This window comes from Catharus ustulatus, chromosome 11 (genome assembly GCF_009819885.2).
Source record: "Catharus ustulatus isolate bCatUst1 chromosome 11, bCatUst1.pri.v2, whole genome shotgun sequence".
Lineage (NCBI taxonomy): Eukaryota > Metazoa > Chordata > Aves > Passeriformes > Turdidae > Catharus > Catharus ustulatus.
In genome coordinates, this window is record NC_046231.1 from 14,783,925 (window position 1) to 14,801,931 (window position 18,007).

General features: G+C 56.4%; 4 protein-coding genes across 4 annotated transcripts; all 4 read left to right on the forward strand.

The window, feature by feature from the left end:
• Positions 1-551: 551 nt before the first annotated feature.
• LOC117001355 (C-factor-like) lies at positions 552-5,199 on the forward strand. Its single transcript, XM_033069646.1, has 8 exons — positions 552-698; positions 1,056-1,107; positions 1,312-1,499; positions 1,766-1,924; positions 2,024-2,143; positions 2,434-2,543; positions 4,857-4,908; positions 5,113-5,199. The coding sequence occupies exons 1-8, from the start codon at positions 552-554 to the stop codon at positions 5,182-5,184; spliced, it is 900 nt and encodes a 299-aa protein (XP_032925537.1). The 3' UTR covers positions 5,185-5,199.
• Positions 5,200-7,476: 2,277 nt separating this feature from the next.
• LOC117001362 (C-factor-like) lies at positions 7,477-9,489 on the forward strand. The gene is made up of 6 exons (XM_033069655.1): positions 7,477-7,623; positions 7,979-8,030; positions 8,235-8,422; positions 8,690-8,848; positions 8,946-9,065; positions 9,376-9,489. Exons 1-6 carry the CDS (start codon positions 7,477-7,479, stop codon positions 9,487-9,489), a joined length of 780 nt encoding a protein of 259 aa, XP_032925546.1.
• Positions 9,490-10,596: 1,107 nt separating this feature from the next.
• LOC117001359 (C-factor-like) lies at positions 10,597-12,623 on the forward strand. Its single transcript, XM_033069652.1, has 6 exons — positions 10,597-10,743; positions 11,101-11,152; positions 11,357-11,544; positions 11,811-11,969; positions 12,070-12,189; positions 12,501-12,623. The coding sequence occupies exons 1-6, from the start codon at positions 10,597-10,599 to the stop codon at positions 12,612-12,614; spliced, it is 780 nt and encodes a 259-aa protein (XP_032925543.1). The 3' UTR covers positions 12,615-12,623.
• Positions 12,624-13,715: 1,092 nt separating this feature from the next.
• Positions 13,716-15,899, forward strand: LOC117001361 (C-factor-like). Its single transcript, XM_033069654.1, has 6 exons — positions 13,716-13,866; positions 14,221-14,272; positions 14,477-14,664; positions 14,932-15,090; positions 15,448-15,567; positions 15,786-15,899. The coding sequence occupies exons 1-6, from the start codon at positions 13,720-13,722 to the stop codon at positions 15,897-15,899; spliced, it is 780 nt and encodes a 259-aa protein (XP_032925545.1). The 5' UTR covers positions 13,716-13,719.
• Positions 15,900-18,007: the final 2,108 nt, after the last annotated feature.

Here is an 18,007-nt window from a genome sequence, read left to right on the forward strand (position 1 = left end):
GATCCTCTGGGTTTGCTTCCCTCCACGGGAGCTTTGTTTCACTTGACAATCAGGGAATGGGCATTGGCTTGGAGGAGGCAAGATTAAAGCAGAAAAGTGTCTGCTCCTGGCCATGTGAGGAATGTCCTGGCTCATTGGACTAGGGCAGGGACATGAGATCAGCCTGTCCCCAGTGTGGTGGGGGTGTGATGCAGAAAGCCCTTCCTGTGAAGGTGTCAAGCCCATGGGAGCCATGGAGCTTCCCACATCCCTTCCATGTGCTGCTCCTTCCCTCCTCATCCACATCATCCTCTCATGGATCAGGGCAGCACGTTTCCCAAGGACAGCAGAATTTGCCTGGAATCACCAAGGGTTTCTGCTCTCTGGAAACAAGGCCTGGCTCCCAGCCAGGATCTTTGTCCTGGGGTTTAAAGGACAGGAGCTGTGGCTCCTCCTGGATCCATGGGTTGGTGTAAAATCAAAGTGGGTGGAGTATCAGTGCCAAACACTCTACAGGAAATATTAGGGAGTAGAGCAAACAGTGAGAGCTGGAGCAGAGGAGGACAAGCAGCATGGCAGGGCTCAGTGTCCACTCCGTTCTGGTGACTGGGGCCAACCGAGGCATCGGCCTGGGACTTGTCCAGCATTTCCTGAGGATGCCAAAACCACCACAGTGGATCTTTGCAGGCTGTAGAGACCCCAAGGGACAGAGGGCACAGGTGAGGATGGGCTGGGAGGCAGTGGCTGTGCTGGGGGATGGAAGGACTCAGTGCCAGGGGGAGATTGGAACACAAGGAGTTCTGGAAATTGTCTGGAGATTCAGTCAGGCACCTGGGGCACAGGGCAGCTGGACTGAGACAACCTGGGAGCAGCTGTCCATGGGATGTGTGCTGGGAACTGTGCTATCAGCCATAGAGTCCTCCCCATCCATTGGGTTCAGGGCAGCTGGAGCACAGTGCGGGCTCCACGGTAGTGCAGGGATGGAGCCAGAGCAATGTTGGCTTTTCCTGGGAAAGGCTGAGTCTCTGCACAGCCCCTCCAGCCTCTCCCTGCCTACACAGTGCCCTCTCTTTCAGGAGTTACAGAATTTGGCCTCCAAGCACCCCAACATCATCAACATCCCGCTCGGTAGGTGCCCCCACGTGGGGATGCTTTGCCCCAGTCCCTCTGGCAAGTGCCCAGGCTGGGCACACCCTGGCAGCCCCTGCTGGGAGGGAGCTGTGCCAACGGGCTGGTGCCTGCAGGGCCATCGGGCACTGCCACCTCTGGGGGCACACAGGGGACTCCACCATGGAGACACAGGCTCTGACCTCCCCTGTGTTGGCTCTGCAGAAGTCTCTGACCCTGCCAGCATCAAGGCAGCTGCAGCCAAGGTTGGGGAGCACCTGGGGGGCTCTGGCCTGAACCTCCTCATTAACAATGCTGGAATTGCAAAGCTCAAATCCCTTGATATGGAGACATTGGAGGACATGAGCGAGGTTTACACCACCAACACAATTGGGCCCCTGCTGATGGCCCAGGTGAGACCCTCACCCAAGTTGGGCTGTCCTGGGGGAGCATGAAGGGCTGGTGGGAGGGGGTCCTGCCTCCACTCCAGTTACCAATGGGCTCTCAGTGGATGTGAAGCTCATAGAGCCACGGCCTGGAGCTCAGGAGCTGGAGCCTGGCAGGGAAGAGGAGGGAGGATGTCCCAGTGCTGTCGTCAGTGTTACCCACAGAAGAAGGAACTTCTTCCCTGTCCTTTGCCATGCCCGTATATGCTCCTGTCTCCTCTATCTCCACACAGGCATTTCTGCCCTTGCTGAAGAAGGCTGCCCAGGGGAGCCCAGGCTCAGGGCTCAGCTGCAGCAAGGCTGCCATCATCAACATATCCAGCATTGCTGGCTCCATCTCTTCTTTCTTTGGATGGGACATGGTACAAGCCACCTCATATCGCTGCAGCAAGGTACTGTCACACCTTTGCTTTCCCTGCCCTGCCCAGACATGGGTCCCCTTGCAGCGTCCCCTTCCCTCCCACCACCATCCCCTCCCTGTGTCCCCACAGGCTGCTCTGAACATGCTGAGCAAGTGCCAGTCCCTGGCATACAAGGAGCACGGCATCCTCTGCGTCGCTCTCCACCCCGGCTGGGTGCAAACCGACTTGGGCGCTGCTGCCGGACACCCGGTAAGAATTCCGTGGGGACAGGTGCTGATTTTCCATGGGTGGGAGTTGCTGTCCTAAGCCCCAGCCCAGGGCTTCCCTGCCTGCCCAATCACTACTGGGGCAGCTTCCCCTCTTCTGCTCCTGGGTACTGGATCCTGGGTTGTTCTGTCCCCTCAGTTCTCTGCTTGGCTCCTCTGCCCTGTGTGTTCAGAGTTTTCAGTTTTCCTCTTTGCCCTGGAGTGCCTCCATCCCCCTGCCTTGGCTGGAACAGAGCCTCAGGCATGGTGTGCATCTCCCTCTCTGCCCCACAGCCCCCTACGACAGTGGATGACAGCGTGCAAGGGATGCTGAAGGTCCTCTCCTCCCTCTCTGAGAAGGAGACCGGCACCTTCCTGGACTGGGAAGGAAATGTCATACCCTGGTGAGACACCACTTCAGATTCACAGCAGCCAAGGTGGACCTTTGTCACTGCTCCCATGACCCCCACATCCTCAATAAACTCCTGCTGATACCCAAAGCTATGTTGTGAATTTTGAGCTAATGGGATGTCCCTTTCCAGAGATTCCACTCCTTCACTGGGCATTAGTGGTGCCCACAGCTGCCCCCAACCCACAGCTGTCACTGGCATCCCCATGAGGTATAAGCAGTACATCCCAAGGCACCATGACTGCCCTCTGGAGACCTCCCCTCCAGGAGGCACTGGAGAAACTGGAGCAGGGCCCCCTCCTGACAGAAGAGAGATCTTTGAGCCCCTGCACAACTGGCTTTCCCTTGCCCAGGCTGAGCTGCCTGAGGTGCTGGGGGTCACAGGGAGCAGCTGCGCTCTCCCCTCAGCTGAGGGACGCCTGGTCACCGCAGGGCCAGAGGGACACACAGCGCTTGGGCAGAGCACAGGGATCCTGCCCCAGACCTGGGTGGGGGATTTGAGAGTAGGTATGGAGACAGAGCAGAGAGGCATCAGCTGCCAGAGTTTACAGAGATGGGGGAACCGAGTACCGGGGGACCAGAGGGAAGACAGGTGTGTTGGGGAAGGAGAGAGAAGCTGCTTCCCAAGCTCTTCTCTTCTAGAAGCTCTGCAGCCAAGCACCACATCCCCATGTCCTGGGCAGCCAGGAAGAGGCACAGCCCTGCCAGTAAAATGGAGGGTGTGGGTGGGAAGGACAGGAGACATTTACCAGGAAGAAAATGGCTGTGGAGAAGAGAAATGGGACTCCGTCCTGGGACAAAGCATCAGCATGACCTGCTGGAAAGAATCAGTCCTCACTGCTGCTGCTGCTGTCCTGGTCTCAGTGCTTCTGCCTGGGAGAAGCAGGTTGTGGGTGGGTGGCTGGGGCAGGGGGTGATCCATGGGCTCCCTCCCCACCACGGGACAGCATCTCCAGCCCCTCCCCTGGCACCGCACCTTGCTGGCCCGGTACAGGGACATGGGGGTCTCTGGCACCCTGAGGCACAGCCCGATGGAGCCCACTTTGGTGGAGATGTTGATGACAGCGGCCCTGCTGCAGCTCAGCCCCTCCTTCCCTTGGCTGCCTGCTCCATGAGTGGCACAAATTCCTGCTGCAAGGACACAGATGCTGCATGAAGATGTGGCAAGCCTGCAGTTTGTGTCTTGCTGGAGTGCAAGGCCAGCAGGTGGTGATGTGCTGGCCATGCAGGTGCCCATCCTTCTGCCTGGAGACTGGATCCTCTGGGTTTGCTTCCCTCCACGGGAGCTTTGTTTCACTTGACAATCGGGGAATGGGCATTGGCTTGGAGGAGGCAAGATTAAAGCAGAAAAGTGTCTGCTCCTGGCCATGTGAGGAATGTCCTGGCTCATTGGACTAGGGCAGGGACATGAGATCAGCCTGTTCCCAGTGTGGTGGGGGTGTGATGCAGAAAGCCCTTCCTGTGAAGGTGTCAAGCCCATGGCAGCCGTGGAGCTTCCCACATCCCTTCCATGTGCTGCTCCTTCCCTCCTCATCCACATCATCCTCTCATGGATCAGGGCAGCACGTTTCCCAAGGACAGCAGAATTTGCCTGGAATCACCAAGGGTTTTTGCCCTTTGGAAACAAGACCTGGCTCCCAGCCAGGATCTTTGTCCTGGGGTTTGAAGTGCCGGAGCTGTGGCTCCTCCTGGATCCATGGGTTGGTGTATGCCTAAAGTGGGTGGAGTGTCAGTGCCAAACACCCTACAGGAAGAATTAGGGAGCAGAGCAAACAGTGAGCTGGAGCAGAGGAGGACAAGCAGCATGGCAGAGCTCAGTGTCCGCTCCGTTCTGGTGACTGGGGCCAACCGAGGCATCGGCCTGGGGTTTGTCCAGCATTTCCTGAGGATGCCAAAACCACCACAGTGGATCTTTGCAGGTTGTAGAGACCCCAAGGGACAGAGGGCAAAGGTGAGGCTGTGCTGGGAGGCAGTGGCTGTGCTGGGGGATGGAAGGACTCAGTGCCAGGGGGAGATTGGAACACCAAGAGTTCTGGAAAGTGTCTGGAGATTCAGTCAGGCACCTGGGGCACAGGGCAGCTGGGCTGAGACAACCTGGGAGCAGCTGTGCATGGGATGTGTGCTGGGAACTGTGCTATCAGCCATAGAGTCCTCCCCATCCATTGGGTTCAGGGCAGCTGGAGCACAGTGTGGGCTCCACGGTAGTGCGGGGATGGAGTCAGAGCAATGTTGGCTTTTCCTGGGAAAGGCTGAGTCTCTGCACAGCCCCTCCAGCCTCTCCCTGCCTACACACTGCCCTCTCTTTCAGGAGTTACAGAATTTGGCCTCCAAGCACCCCAACATCATCATCATCCCGCTCGGTAGGTGCCCCCACGTGGGGATGCTTTGCCCCAGTCCCTCTGGCAAGTGCCCAGGCTGGGCACACCCTGGCAGCCCCTGCTGGGAGGGTGCTGTGCCAACGGGCTGGTGCCTGCAGGGCCATCGGGCACTGCTACCTCTGGGGGCACAGAGGGGACTCCACCATGGGGACACAGGCTCTGACCTCCCCTGTGTTGGCTCTGCAGAAGTCTCTGACCCTGCCAGCATCAAGGCAGCTGCAGCCAAGGTTGGGGAGCACCTGGGGGGCTCTGGCCTGAACCTCCTCATCAACAATGCTGCAATTCTGAAAGTGAGAACTCTTGATGCTGAGACATTGGAGGACATGAGTGAGGTTTACACCACCAACACAATTGGGCCCCTGCTGATGGCCCAGGTGAGACCCTCACCCAAGTTGGGCTGTCCTGGGGGAGCATGAAGGGCTGGTGGGAGGGGGTCCTGCCTCCACTCCAGTTACCAATGGGCTCTCAGTGGATGTGAAATTCATAGAGCCATAGGCTGGAGCTCACGAGCTAAGCCTGGCAGGGAAGAGGACGGAGGATGACCTAGTGCTGGTGTCAATGTTCCTCTCTGTGGAAGGAGCTTCTTCCCTGCCCTGTGCCATCCCCCTGTGTGCTCTTCTTCCCTCTATCTCCACACAGGCATTCCTGCCCTTGCTGAAGAAGGCTGCGCAGGGGAGCCCCAGCTCAGGGCTGAGCTGCAGCAAGGCTGCCATTGTCAACATATCCAGCAATGGTGGCTCCATCTCTTCTTTATATGCTTGGGAAATAATTCAATCCACCTCATATCGCTGCAGCAAGGTACTGTCACACCTTTTCTTCCCCTGGCCTGCCCAGATGTGAGTCCCCTTGCAGCCTCCACTTATCCTCCCACCACCATCCCCTCCCTATGTCCCCACAGGCTGCTCTGAACATGCTGAGCAAGTGCCAGTCCCTGGCATACAAGGAGCACGGCATCCTCTGCGTCGCTCTCCACCCCGGCTGGGTGCAAACTGACATGGGAAACTCTCCCGGCCAAGTGGTAGGAATTTCATGGGGGCAGGTCTATCACAGCGCCTGTGCTGATTTTCCATGAGTAGGAGTTGCAGTCCTGAGCCCCAGCCCATGGCTTCCCTGCCTGCCCAATCACTGCTGGGGAACCTCCCTCTGTCCTGGTCCTGGGGGCTTGGTACTGGGTGCTGGATGTCTCTGCCCCTCGGTTTCCATCTTGACCCCTCAGTCCTGTGTGTTCAGGGTTTTCTGGCTTTCCTTTTGCCCTGGAGTGCCTCCTTCCCCCTGCCTTGGCTGGAACAGAGCCTCAGGCATGGTGTGCCTCTCCCTCTCTGCCCCACAGCCCCCTACGACAGTGGATGAGAGCGTGCAAGGGATGCTGAAGGTCCTCTCCACCCTCTCTGAGAAGGAGACCGGCGCCTTCCTGGACTGGGAAGGGAAGGTCATACCCTGGTGAGACAACACTTCAGATTCATGGCAGCCAAGGTGGACCTTTGGAACTGCTCCCATGTCCCCCACATCCTCAATAAACTCCTGCTGAGACCCAAAGCTATGTTGTGAATTTCGAGCTCATGGGATGTCCTTTTCCAGAGATTCTACTCCTCCTCTGGCGATTAGCGGGGATTCTACCTGGGAAAACCAGGCAGGATTTGGGTGGCTGGGGCAGGGGGTGATCCATGGGCTCCCTCCCCTCCATGGGACAGCATCTCCAGCCCCTCCCCTGGCACCGCACCTTGCTGGCCCGGTACAGGGACATGGGGGTCTCTGGCACCCTGAGGCACAGCCCGATGGAGCCCACTTTGGTGGAGATGTTGATGACAGCGGCCCTGCTGCAGCTCAGCCCCTCCTTCCCTTGGCTGCCTGCTCCATGAGTGGCACAAATTCCTGCTGCAAGGACACAGATGCTGCATGAAGATGTGGCAAGCCTGCAGTTTGTGTCTTGCTGGAGTGCAAGGCCAGCAGGTGGTGATGTGCTGGCCATGCAGGTGCCCATCCTTCTGCCAGGAGACTGAATCCTCTGGGTTTGCTTCCCTCCACGGGAGCTTTGTTTCACTTGACAATCAGGGAATGGGCATTGGCTTGGAGGAGGCAAGATTAAAGCAGAAAAGTGTCTGCTCCTGGCCATGTGAGGAATGTCCTGGCTCATTGGACCAGAGCAGGGACATGAGATCAGCCTGTCCCCAGTGTGGTGGGGGTGTGATGCAGAAAGCCCTTCCTGTGAAGGTGTCAAGCCCATGGCAGCCGTGGAGCTTCCCACATCCCTTCCATGTGCTGCTCCTTCCCTCCTCATCCACAACATCCTCTCATGGATCAGGACAGCACGTTTCCCAAGGACAGCAGAATTTGCCTGGAATCACCAAGGGTTTTTGCCCTTTGGAAACAAGGCCTGGCTCACAGCCAGGATCTTTGTCCTGGGGTTTAAAGGACAGAAGCTGTGGCACCTGCTGGATCCATGTGTTGGTGTAAACCCAAAGTGGGTGGAGTGTCAGTGTAAAACACTCTACAGGAAATATTGGGGAGCAGAGCAAACAGTGAGAGCTGGAGCAGAGGAGGACAAGCAGCATGGCAGAGCTCAGTGTCCGCTCCGTTCTGGTGACTGGGGCCAACCGAGGCATCGGCCTGGGACTTGTCCAGCATTTCCTGAGGATGCCAAAACCACCACAGTGGATCTTTGCAGGCTGTAGAGACCCCAAGGGACAGAAGGCACAGGTTAGGATGGGCTGGGAGACAGTGGCTGGGCTGGGATGGGAAGACTCAGTGCCAGGGGGAGATTGGAACACCAAGAGTTCTGGAAAGTGTCTGGAGATTCAGTCAGGCACCTGGGGCACAGGGCAGCTGGGCTGAGACAACCTGGGAGCAGCTGTGCATGGGATGTGTGCTGGGAACTGTGCTATCAGCCATAGAGTCCTCCCCATCCATTGGGTTCAGGGCAGCTGGAGCACAGTGAGGGCTCTACGGTAGTGTGGGGATGGAGCCAGAGCAATGTTGGCTTTTCCTGGGAAAGGCTGAGTCTCTGCACAGCCCCTCCAGCCTCTCCCTGCTTACACACTGCCCTCTCTTTCAGGAGTTACAGAATTTGGCCTACAAGCACCCCAACATCATCATCATCCCACTCGGTAGGTGCCCCCACGTGGGGATGATTTGCCCCAGTCCCTCTGGCAAGTGCCCAGGCTGGGCACACCCTGGCAGCCCCTGCTGGGAGGGAGCTGTGCCAACGGGCTGGTGCCTGCAGGGCCATCGGGCACTGCCACCTCTGGGGGCACAGAGGGGACTCCACCATGGGGACACAGGCTCTGACCTCCCCTGTGTTGGCTCTGCAGAAGTTGCCAACCCTGCCAGCATCAAGGCAGCTGCAGCCAAGGTTGGGGAGCACCTGGGGGGCTCTGGCCTGAACCTCCTCATCAACAATGCTGCAATTCTGAAAGTGACAACTCTTGAAACTGAGACACTGGAGGACATGAGCGAGGTTTACACCACCAACACAATTGGGCCCCTGCTGATGGCCCAGGTGAGACCCTCACCCAAGCTGGGCTGTCCTGGGGGAGCATGAAGGGCTGGTGGGAGGGGGTCCTGCCTCCACTCCAGTTACCAATGGGCTCTCAGTGGATGTGAAGCTCATAGAGCCCTGTGCTGGAGCTCAGGAGCTGGAACCTCGCAGGGAAGAGGAGGAAGGATGCCCTAGTGCTGCTCTCAGTGTTCATCACTGTGGAAGGAGCTTCTTCCCTGCCCTTTGCCATCCCCCTGTGTGCACTTCCCTCCCTCTATCTCCACACAGGCATTTCTTCCCTTGCTGAAGAAGGCAGCCCAGGGGAGCCCCAGCTCAGGGCTGAGCTGCAGCAAGGCTGCCATTGTCAACATATCCAGCAGTGGTGGCTCCATCACTTCTTTATATACTTGGGAAATATGTCAAGCCACCTCATACCGCTGCAGCAAGGTAATGTCACACCTTTGTTTTCCCTGGCTTGCCCAGATGTGTGTATACCTGGAGCCTCCACTTCTCCCACCACCATTCCCTCCCTGTGTCCCCACAGGCTGCTCTGAACATGCTGAGCAAGTGCCAGTCCCTGGCATACAAGGAGCACGGCATCCTCTGCGTCGCTCTCCACCCCGGCTGGGTGCAAACTGACATGGGAAACTCTCCCGGCCAAGTGGTAGGAATTTCATGGGGGCAGGTCTATCACAGTGCCTGTGCTGAGTTTCCAGGGGTGAAGTTGCTGACATGGGCCCCACCCGTGGCTTCCCTGCCTGCCCAATCACTGCTGTGGAACCTCCCTCTGTCCTGGTCCTGGGGGCTCGGTATTGCGTGCTGGATGGCTCTGCCCCTCGGTTTCCATCTTGACCCCTCAGTCCTGCGTGTTCAGGGTTTTCTGGATTTCCTTTTTCCCTGGAATGCCTCCTTCCCCCTGCCTTGGCTGGAACAGAGCCTCAGGCATGGTGTGCCTCTCCCTCTCTGCCCCACAGCCCCCTGTGACAGTGGATGAGAGCGTGCAAGGGATCCTGAAGGTCCTCTCCACCCTCTCTGAGAAGGAGACCGGCGCCTTCCTGGACTGGGAAGGGAAGGTCATACCCTGGTGAGACAACACTTCAGATTCATGGCAGCCAAGTTAGACCTTTGTCACTGCTCCCATGTCCCCCACATTCTCAATAAACTCCTGCTGAGACCCAAAGCCATGTTGTGAATTTCGAGCTCATGGGATGTCCCTTTTCCAGAGATTCCACTCCTCCTCTGGGGATTAGCGGGGATTCTGCCTGGGAGAACCAGGCAGGATTTGGGTGGCTGGGGCAGGGGGTGTTCCATGGGCTCCCTCCCCTCCATGGGACAGCATCTCCAGCCCCTCCCCTGGTACCTCACCTTGCTGGCCCAGTACAGGGACATGGGGGTCTCTGGCACCCTGAGGCACAGCCCAATGGAGCCCACTTTGGTGGAGATGTTGATGACAGCAGCCCTGCTGCAGCTCAGCCCCTCCTTCCCTTGCCTGCCTGCTCCATGAGTGGCACAAATTCCTGCTGCAAGGACACAGATGCTGCATGAAGATGTGGCAAGCCTGCAGTTTGTGTCTTGCTGGAGTGCAAGGCCAGCAGGTGGTGATGCGCTGGCCATGCAGGTGCCCATCCTTCTGCCAGGAGACTGGATCCTCTGGGTTTGCTTCCCTCCATGGGAGCTTTGTTTCACTTGACAATCAGGGAATGGGCATTGGCTTGGAGGAGGCAAGATTAAAGCAGAAAAGTGTCTGCTCCTGGCCATGTGAGGAATGTCCTGGCTCATTGGACCAGAGCAGGGACATGAGATCAGCCTGTCCCCAGTGTGGTGGGGGTGTGATTCGGAAAGCCCTTCCTCTGAAGGTGTCAAGCCCATGGCAGCCGTGGAGCTTCCCACATCCCTTCCACGTGCTGCTCCTTCCCTCCTCATCCACATCATCCTCTCATGGTTCAGGGCAGCACGTTTCCCAAGGACAGCAGAATTTGCCTGGAATCACCAAGGGTTTTTGCCCTTTGGAAACAAGGCCTGGCTGCCAGCCAGGATCTTTGTCCTGGAGTTTAAAGGGCAGGAGCTGTGGCTCCTCCTGGAACTACGGGTTGGTGTATGCTTAAAGTGGGTGGAGTATCAGTGCCAAACACTCTACAGGAAATATTGGGGAGCAGAGCAAACAGTGAAAGCTGGAGCAGAGGAGGACAAGCAGCATGGCAGGGCTCAGTGTCCACTCCGTTCTGGTGACTGGGGCCAACCGAGGCATCGGCCTGGGACTTGTCCAGCATTTCCTGAGGATGCCAAAACCACCACAGTGGATCTTTGCAGGTTGTAGAGACCCCAAGGGACAGAGGGCACAGGTGAGGCTGTGCTGGGAGACAGTGGCTGTGCTGGGGGATGGAAGGACTCAGTGCCAGGGGGAGATTGGAACACAAAGAGTTCTGGAAAGTGTCTGGAGATTCAGTCAGGCACCTGGGGCACAGGGCAGCTGGGCTGAGACAACCTGGGAGCAGCTGTGCATGGGATGTGTGCTGGGAACTGTGCTATCAGCCATAGAGTCCTCCCCATCCATTGGGTTCAGGGCAGCTGGAGCACAGTGTGGGCTCCACGGTAGTGCAGGGATGGAGCCAGAGCAATGTTGGCTTTTCCTGGGAAAGGCTGAGTCTCTGCACAGCCCCTCCAGCCTCTCCCTGCCTACACAGTGCCCTCTCTTTCAGGAGTTACAGAATTTGGCCTCCAAGCACTCCAACATCATCATCATCCCGCTCGGTAGGTGCCCCCACGTGGGGATGCTTTGCCCCAGTCCCTCTGGCAAGTGCCCAGGCTGGGCACACCCTGGCAGCCCCTGCTGGGAGGGAGCTGTGCCAACAGGCTGGTGCCTGCAGGGCCATCGGGCACTGCTACCTCTGGGGGCACAGAGGGGACTCCACCATGGAGACACAGGCTCTGACCTCCCCTGTGTCGGCTCTGCAGAAGTCTCTGACCCTGCCAGCATCAAGGCAGCTGCAGCCAAGGTTGGGGAGCACCTGGGGGGCTCTGGCCTGAACCTCCTCATCAACAATGCTGGACTTCTGAAAGCGAGAACTCTTGATACTGAGACATTGGAGGACATGAGTGAGGTTTACACCACCAACACAATTGGGCCCCTGCTGATGGCCCAGGTGAGACCCTCACCCAAGTTGGGCTGTCCTGGGGGAGCATGAAGGGCTGGTGGGAGGGGGTCCTGCCTCCACTCCAGTTACCAATGGGCTCTCAGTGGATGTGAAGCTCATAGAGCCATGGGCTGGAGCTCACGAGCTGGAGCCTGGCAGGGAAGAGAAGTGGGGATGCCCTAGTGCTGCTCTCAGTGTTCCTCACTGTGGAAGGAGCTTCTTCCATGCCCTGTGTTGTGTCCTTATGTGCTCCTGTCCCCTCTATCTCCACGCAGGCCTTTCTGCCCCTGCTGAAGAAGGCTGCCCAGGGGAGCCCAGGCTCAGGGCTCAGCTGCAGCAAGGCTGCCATTGTCAACATATCCAGCACTGGTGGTTCCATCGGTGCTTTACTTACTTGGAACAGAATTCAAGCCACCTCATACCGCTGCAGCAAGGTATTTGGCTCATCTTTGTTCCCCTGGCCTGCCCAGATGTGTGTCCACCTGGAGCCTCCACTTATCCTCCCACCACCATTCCCTCCCTGTGTCCCCACAGGCTGCTCTGAACATGCTGAGCAAGTGCCAGTCCCTGGCATACAAGGAGCACGGCATCCTCTGCGTCGCTCTCCACCCCGGCTGGGTGCAAACTGACTTGGGCGCTGCTGCAGGACTACCGGTAGGAATTTCATGGGGGCAGGTCTATCACAGCGCCTGTGCTGATTTTCCATGAGTAGGAGTTGCAGTCCTGAGCCCCAGCCCATGGCTTCCCTGCCTGCCCAATCACTGCTGGGGAACCTCCCTCTGTCCTGGTCCTGGGGGCTCGGTGCTGGGTGCTGGATGTCTCTGCCCCTCGGTTTCCATCTTGACCCCTCAGTCCTGCGTGTTCAGGGTTTTCTGGATTTCCTTTTGCCCTGGAGTGCCTCCTTCCCTTTTCTTGGCTGGAACAGAGCCTCAGGCATGGTGTGCCTCTCCCTCTCTGCCCCACAGCCCCCTACGACAGTGGATGACAGCGTGCAAGGGATCCTGAAGGTCCTCTCCTCCCTCTCTGAGAAGGAGACCGGCGCCTTCCTGGACTGGGAAGGGAAGGTCATACCCTGGTGAGACAACACTTCAGATTCATGGCAGCCAAGGTGGACCTTTGGAACTGCTCCCATGTCCCCCACATCCTCAATAAACTCCTGCTGAGACCCAAAGCCATGTTGTGAATTTCGAGCTCATGGGATGTCCCTTTTCCAGAGATTCCACTCCTCCTCTGGGGATTAGCGGGGATTCTGCCTGGGAGAACCAGGCAGGATTTGGGTGGCTGGGGCAGGGGTTGATCCATGGGCTCCCTCCCCTCCATGGGACAGCATCTCCAGTCCGTCCCCTGGCACCGCACCTTGCTGGCCCGGTACAGGGACATGGGGGTCTCTGGCACCCTGAGGCACAGCCCGATGGAGCCCACTTTGGTGGAGATGTTGATGACAGCGGCCCTGCTGCAACTCAGCCCCTCCTTCCCTTGGCTGCCTGCTCCATGAGTGGCACAAATTCCTGCTGCAAGGACACAGATGCTGCATGAAGATGTGGCAAGCCTGCAGTTTGTGTCTTGCTGGAGTGCAAGGCCAGCAGGTGGTGATGCGCTGGCCATGCAGGTGCCCATCCTTCTGCCAGGAGACTGGATCCTCTGGGTTTGCTTCCCTCCATGGGAGCTTTGTTTCACTTGACAATCAGGGAATGGGCATTGGCTTGGAGGAGGCAAGATTAAAGCAGAAAAGTGTCTGCTCCTGGCCATGTGAGGAATGTCCTGGCTCATTGGACCAGAGCAGGGACATGAGATCAGCCTGTCCCCAGTGTGGTGGGGGTGTGATGCAGAAAGCCCTTCCTGTGAAGGTGTCAAGCCCATGAGAGCCGTGGAGCTTCCCACATCCCTTCCACGTGCTGCTCCTTCCCTCCTCATCCACATCATCCTCTCATGGATCAGGGCAGCACGTTTCCCAAGGACAGCAGAATTTGCCTGGAATCACCAAGGGTTTTTGCCCTTTGGAAACAAGGCTTGGCTCCCAGACAGGATCTTTGTCCTGAGGATTGAAGGGCAACAGCAGTTGCTCCTCCTGGATCCATGGGTTGGTGTAAGCCTAAAGTGGGTGGAGTGTCAGTGCCAAACACCCTACAGGAAGAATTAGGGAGCAGAGCAAACAGTGAGCTGGAGCAGAGGAGGACAAGCAGCATGGCAGGGCTCAGTGTCCACTCCGTTCTGGTGACTGGGGCCAACCGGGGCCTTGGCCTGGGGTTTGTCCAGCATTTCCTGAGGATGCCAAAACCACCACAGTGGATCTTTGCAGGTTGTAGAGACCCCAAGGGACAGAAGGCACAGGTGAGGTTGGGCTGGGAGGCAGTGGCTGTGCTGGGATTTGAAGACTCAGTGCCAGGGGGAGATTGGAACACAAAAACTGTGGCAAGTATCTGGAGATTCAGTCAGGCACCTGGGGCACAGGGCAGCTGGGCTGAGACAACCTGGGAGCAGCTGTGCATGGGATGTGTGCTGGGAACTGTGCTATCAGCCATAGAGTCCTCCCCATCCATTGGGTTCAGGGCAGCTGGAGCACAGTGAGGGCTCTACGGTAGTGCAGGGATGGAGCCAGAGCAATGTTGGCTTTTCCTGGGAAAGGCTGAGTCTCTGCACAGCCCCTCCAGCCTCTCCCTGCCTACACACTGCCCTCTCTTTCAGGAGTTACAGAATTTGGCCTCCAAGCACCCCAACATCATCATCATCCCGCTCGGTAGGTGCCCCCACGTGGGGATGCTTTGCCCCAGTCCCTCTGGCAAGTGCCCAGGCTGGGCACACCCTGGCAGCCCCTGCTGGGAGGGAGCTGTGCCAACGGGCTGGTGCCTGCAGGGCCATCGGGCACTGCCACCTCTGGGGGCACAGAGGGGACTCCACCATGGAGACACAGGCTCTGACCTCCCCTGTGTTGGCTCTGCAGAAGTCTCTGACCCTGCCAGCATCAAGGCAGCTGCAGCCAAGGTTGGGGAGCACCTGGGGGGCTCTGGCCTGAACCTCCTCATCAACAATGCTGGAATTGCAAAGCCAAAATCCCTTGATATGGAGACACTGGAGGACATGAGTGAGGTTTACACCACCAACACAATTGGGCCCCTGCTGATGGCCCAGGTGAGACCCTCACCCAAGTTGGGCTGTCCTGGGGGAGCATGAAGGGCTGGTGGGAGGGGGTCCTGCCTCCACTCCAGTTACCAATGGGCTCTCAGTGGATGTGAAGCTAATAGAGCCATGGGCTGAAGTTCAGGAGCTGGAGCCTGGCAGGGAAGAGGAGGAAGGATGCCCCAATGTGGGTGTCAGTGTTCCCCACTGGTGGAAGGAACTTCTTCCCTGCCCTGTGCTGTGTCTGTGTGTGCTCTTGTCCCCTCTGTCCCCTCATAGGCATTTCTGCCCTTGCTGAAGAAGGCTGCCCAGGAGCATGCAGGCTCAGGGCTGAGCTGCAGCAAGGCTGCCATCATCAACATGTCCAGCTATGCAGGTTCCATTGAGGATATGTATGTATGGGAGTTTGGACAAGTTGTCTCCTACCGCTGCAGCAAGGTACTACCATATTGTGCTGGTGATTAACCCAACCATTTTCCCCTCCAAATGATCATACTGCCTTCCAGCCTTCTCCTCAATCTGTCCCCTTCTCTGTGCTGTGACTGAGCTCCTGTTAGCCCATGGGTACCCATCACAGGAGAGTTATGTGCCTGGCCCTGGGTCCTACCTCAGAGGGACATGATGTGATGGGACATCAGCTAGGCTGGGCATCCACACAGAGCTAGTGAGGGAGCATTATGTACCCCAGGAAGTGGCCCCCTCTGTGCTATCCCTGACCCAGCTGTGAGCTCTGCTCTTGTCCCCTGGCAGCGTCCTTTCCCCTCCCACCACCATCCCCTCCCTGTGTCCCCACAGGCTGCTCTGAACATGCTGAGCAAGTGCCAGTCCCTGGCGTACAAGGAGCACGGCATCCTCTGCGTCGCTCTCCACCCCGGCTGGGTGCAAACTGACATGGGGGGCGGAGGATCATTTAAGGTAAGAAAACTTCTGTCCATGGTCTGGGACAACCTTATAGTTTAGGAATGCAGAATTTGCTGGTGTCTCATGCTGGGCTGTGTGAGAGCTCCTGGGCAGATACCCTGTAGGCACAGGAGGGAGGGTGATGAGCACCTGGGAATGCTGCTTGCTCAGAGCAATGATCTGTTTCAAGGCAGACCCTTGACACTAGAACTGTTTCTCCCTCTGCCCCACAGCCTCCCCTGACAGTGGATGACAGCGTGCAAGGGATGCTGAAAGTGCTGTCCTCCATCTCTGAGAAGGAGACCGGTGCCTTCCTGGACTGGGAAGGGAAGGTGATACCCTGGTGAGATGCTGATTCAGGATTCTGACTGTGAGGACTTTGCTGCTGCACCGTGTTGTGCCTGTCCCTTAGTAAATGAGTGTCTACAAACAATAAGTAGCATTGTATGAGTCTCCTTCCCTTGATCTTCTATTAACTATCACTGAGAGAGACCTCACTGGTGCTTTGAGAGTTCTTCTCAGTTATTTCCGCATATCATTGAGTTAGGTTGATCTGAACATTTGTTCTTGTGTAACTGGGGACCTGGACACCATTGTGATAAGAATTTGTCCCTGCACTTGTCCCAGAGCTCTCCCTCAGAATGGCAGCACCACCTTACAATGACCCCTCCCAGTGAGTCCTTCCTCATTTGTGAGTTCAAAGTCCAAGCAGAGCACTGCTTGTTAGTTCCTTTGCCACATAGGTCAGGAAGACAAAACCTGAGTGATCTTCCTGGCTTGCTTATGCCCTGCTGTTTTCCTCCAGCAGAGATCAAGGTAGTTAAAAACCCCCACGAAGACCAGGGCTCAAATGGAAATCTGTAAGTGGAGTCTTGAGCCCTCTCAGGGTTGGGAAGCTATTTTGTATTCCTGTTAAATCCTGACTATAACTCTTCTTGGCGGCTGTGCTCCCTGTTCTGGGCTGGTGTGTGCAGGCAGGATAGGCTCTTGGGGCACACCGGAGGCTCCGTGATGAGCAGAGATGCTGTGGTGGTTTGGAAAACTTGCCTGAAATTTTTACCTGCCGAGACCTGAGCAGTCTCCCTTGTACCTGACAAAAACCAATCAGTGTCGGATTTTTAAGATTAACACATCGTTACACCAATAAGAAAGTTTATGGCTCTTTGTGAAACACACATGCAAAACCAAAAAACGCCGGGAAAGCTCCGTTTCATTCCGGCCTCTCACACGGTAACGCCGGCCCGGCCCCCTCACACGGCCCGGGCTCTGAGGGGCGGGCGGGCTCTGAGGCCGGGCTCAGGAAGCTGCCGGGCCCTTTTTTCAACTAAAGCCTCCATAGCCAGAGGGAGGAGAGACCTGGTTATAAAATCCTAACCTCGTGTTATGGCAGGGAGCTCGCAGCTTGGCAGAACCCTGCCCTACCCCCAGCCCGGAGCAGCTGCAGGGCAGCCGGGCCCGCTGTGCCGCCCGGGCCTGAGAGAGACACAGCCGGCACGGCCTCCCCTCACCCTTGTCTGCTGGGCAGGGTGGAGAGAAAAACACCTGCCCTCGGCTGGAATTAAATGCAGCAAATGCCAAAAAACAGCCATGGAGCCAGAAAACCCATCACTGCTTTCTGGCTGGGTCCTACTATCCTAGCTAGCCCAGTGTGGCCTTAAAAAACTCTTTATTGTAAATAGCTCCGACCGCCCCACCTGAAAAAAAAATCGCAAAACCCTCTGCTGCTCAGGCAAGGTATTAACTATTTCAATGACTAAAACTTTATAAATACTTTGTTCTCTCTTCTGAATAACAAACAAGAAAAAAAAAAAAACACACCAAAAAACAACAAGAAAAACCAAGATAGCGATAGATACAAAAACTATTAAAACACTGAAGTCAAGCAGAAGGAAGCGCCAAATCCCAAATGAGAGAAATAGAAGAGTCATGGAACTGAAATTTCTCTTTTTTAAGCTATGGAGAAGAAACTCTTATTTTCCTATAACACATAGAAATATTGTGGGGTGGATGTGACTGTTCTAAGTGTATATATAAGCAAAGGCATTAGTGTTAGAGTAAGTAAACGTTGAAATGGTTGTAACCCCCTGAGTTTAAATAGTGAGAAGATGAAAACCCCTGCTGGTCCACAGGGAAGAAGAAAAAAGACCTCTGATTTTCTGTTTTTTTAAAAATTAAAAGACCTTTTGTTTAAACTGTTATAATCCTTAAAGTGTGCCCCATAGTTAATATAGTCCTCAATAATGGTTCTGAAAAAAACTATTAGTTGAGGAAGAAATTTTTACATGGTAATCTGAATTCCATTCTCATGGGCAGCGGATCATTGTAACATCAAGGCCACGAGAAAACAGTTTTTTGTGGAGAAATCTGCATATCCTAAAGAGGGAAGTCTCCTCTCCCAAGTAAATTGGTAAAAAACTATTTTAGAAATGGTAAACTGACTAGTTGTTTTCTGTAC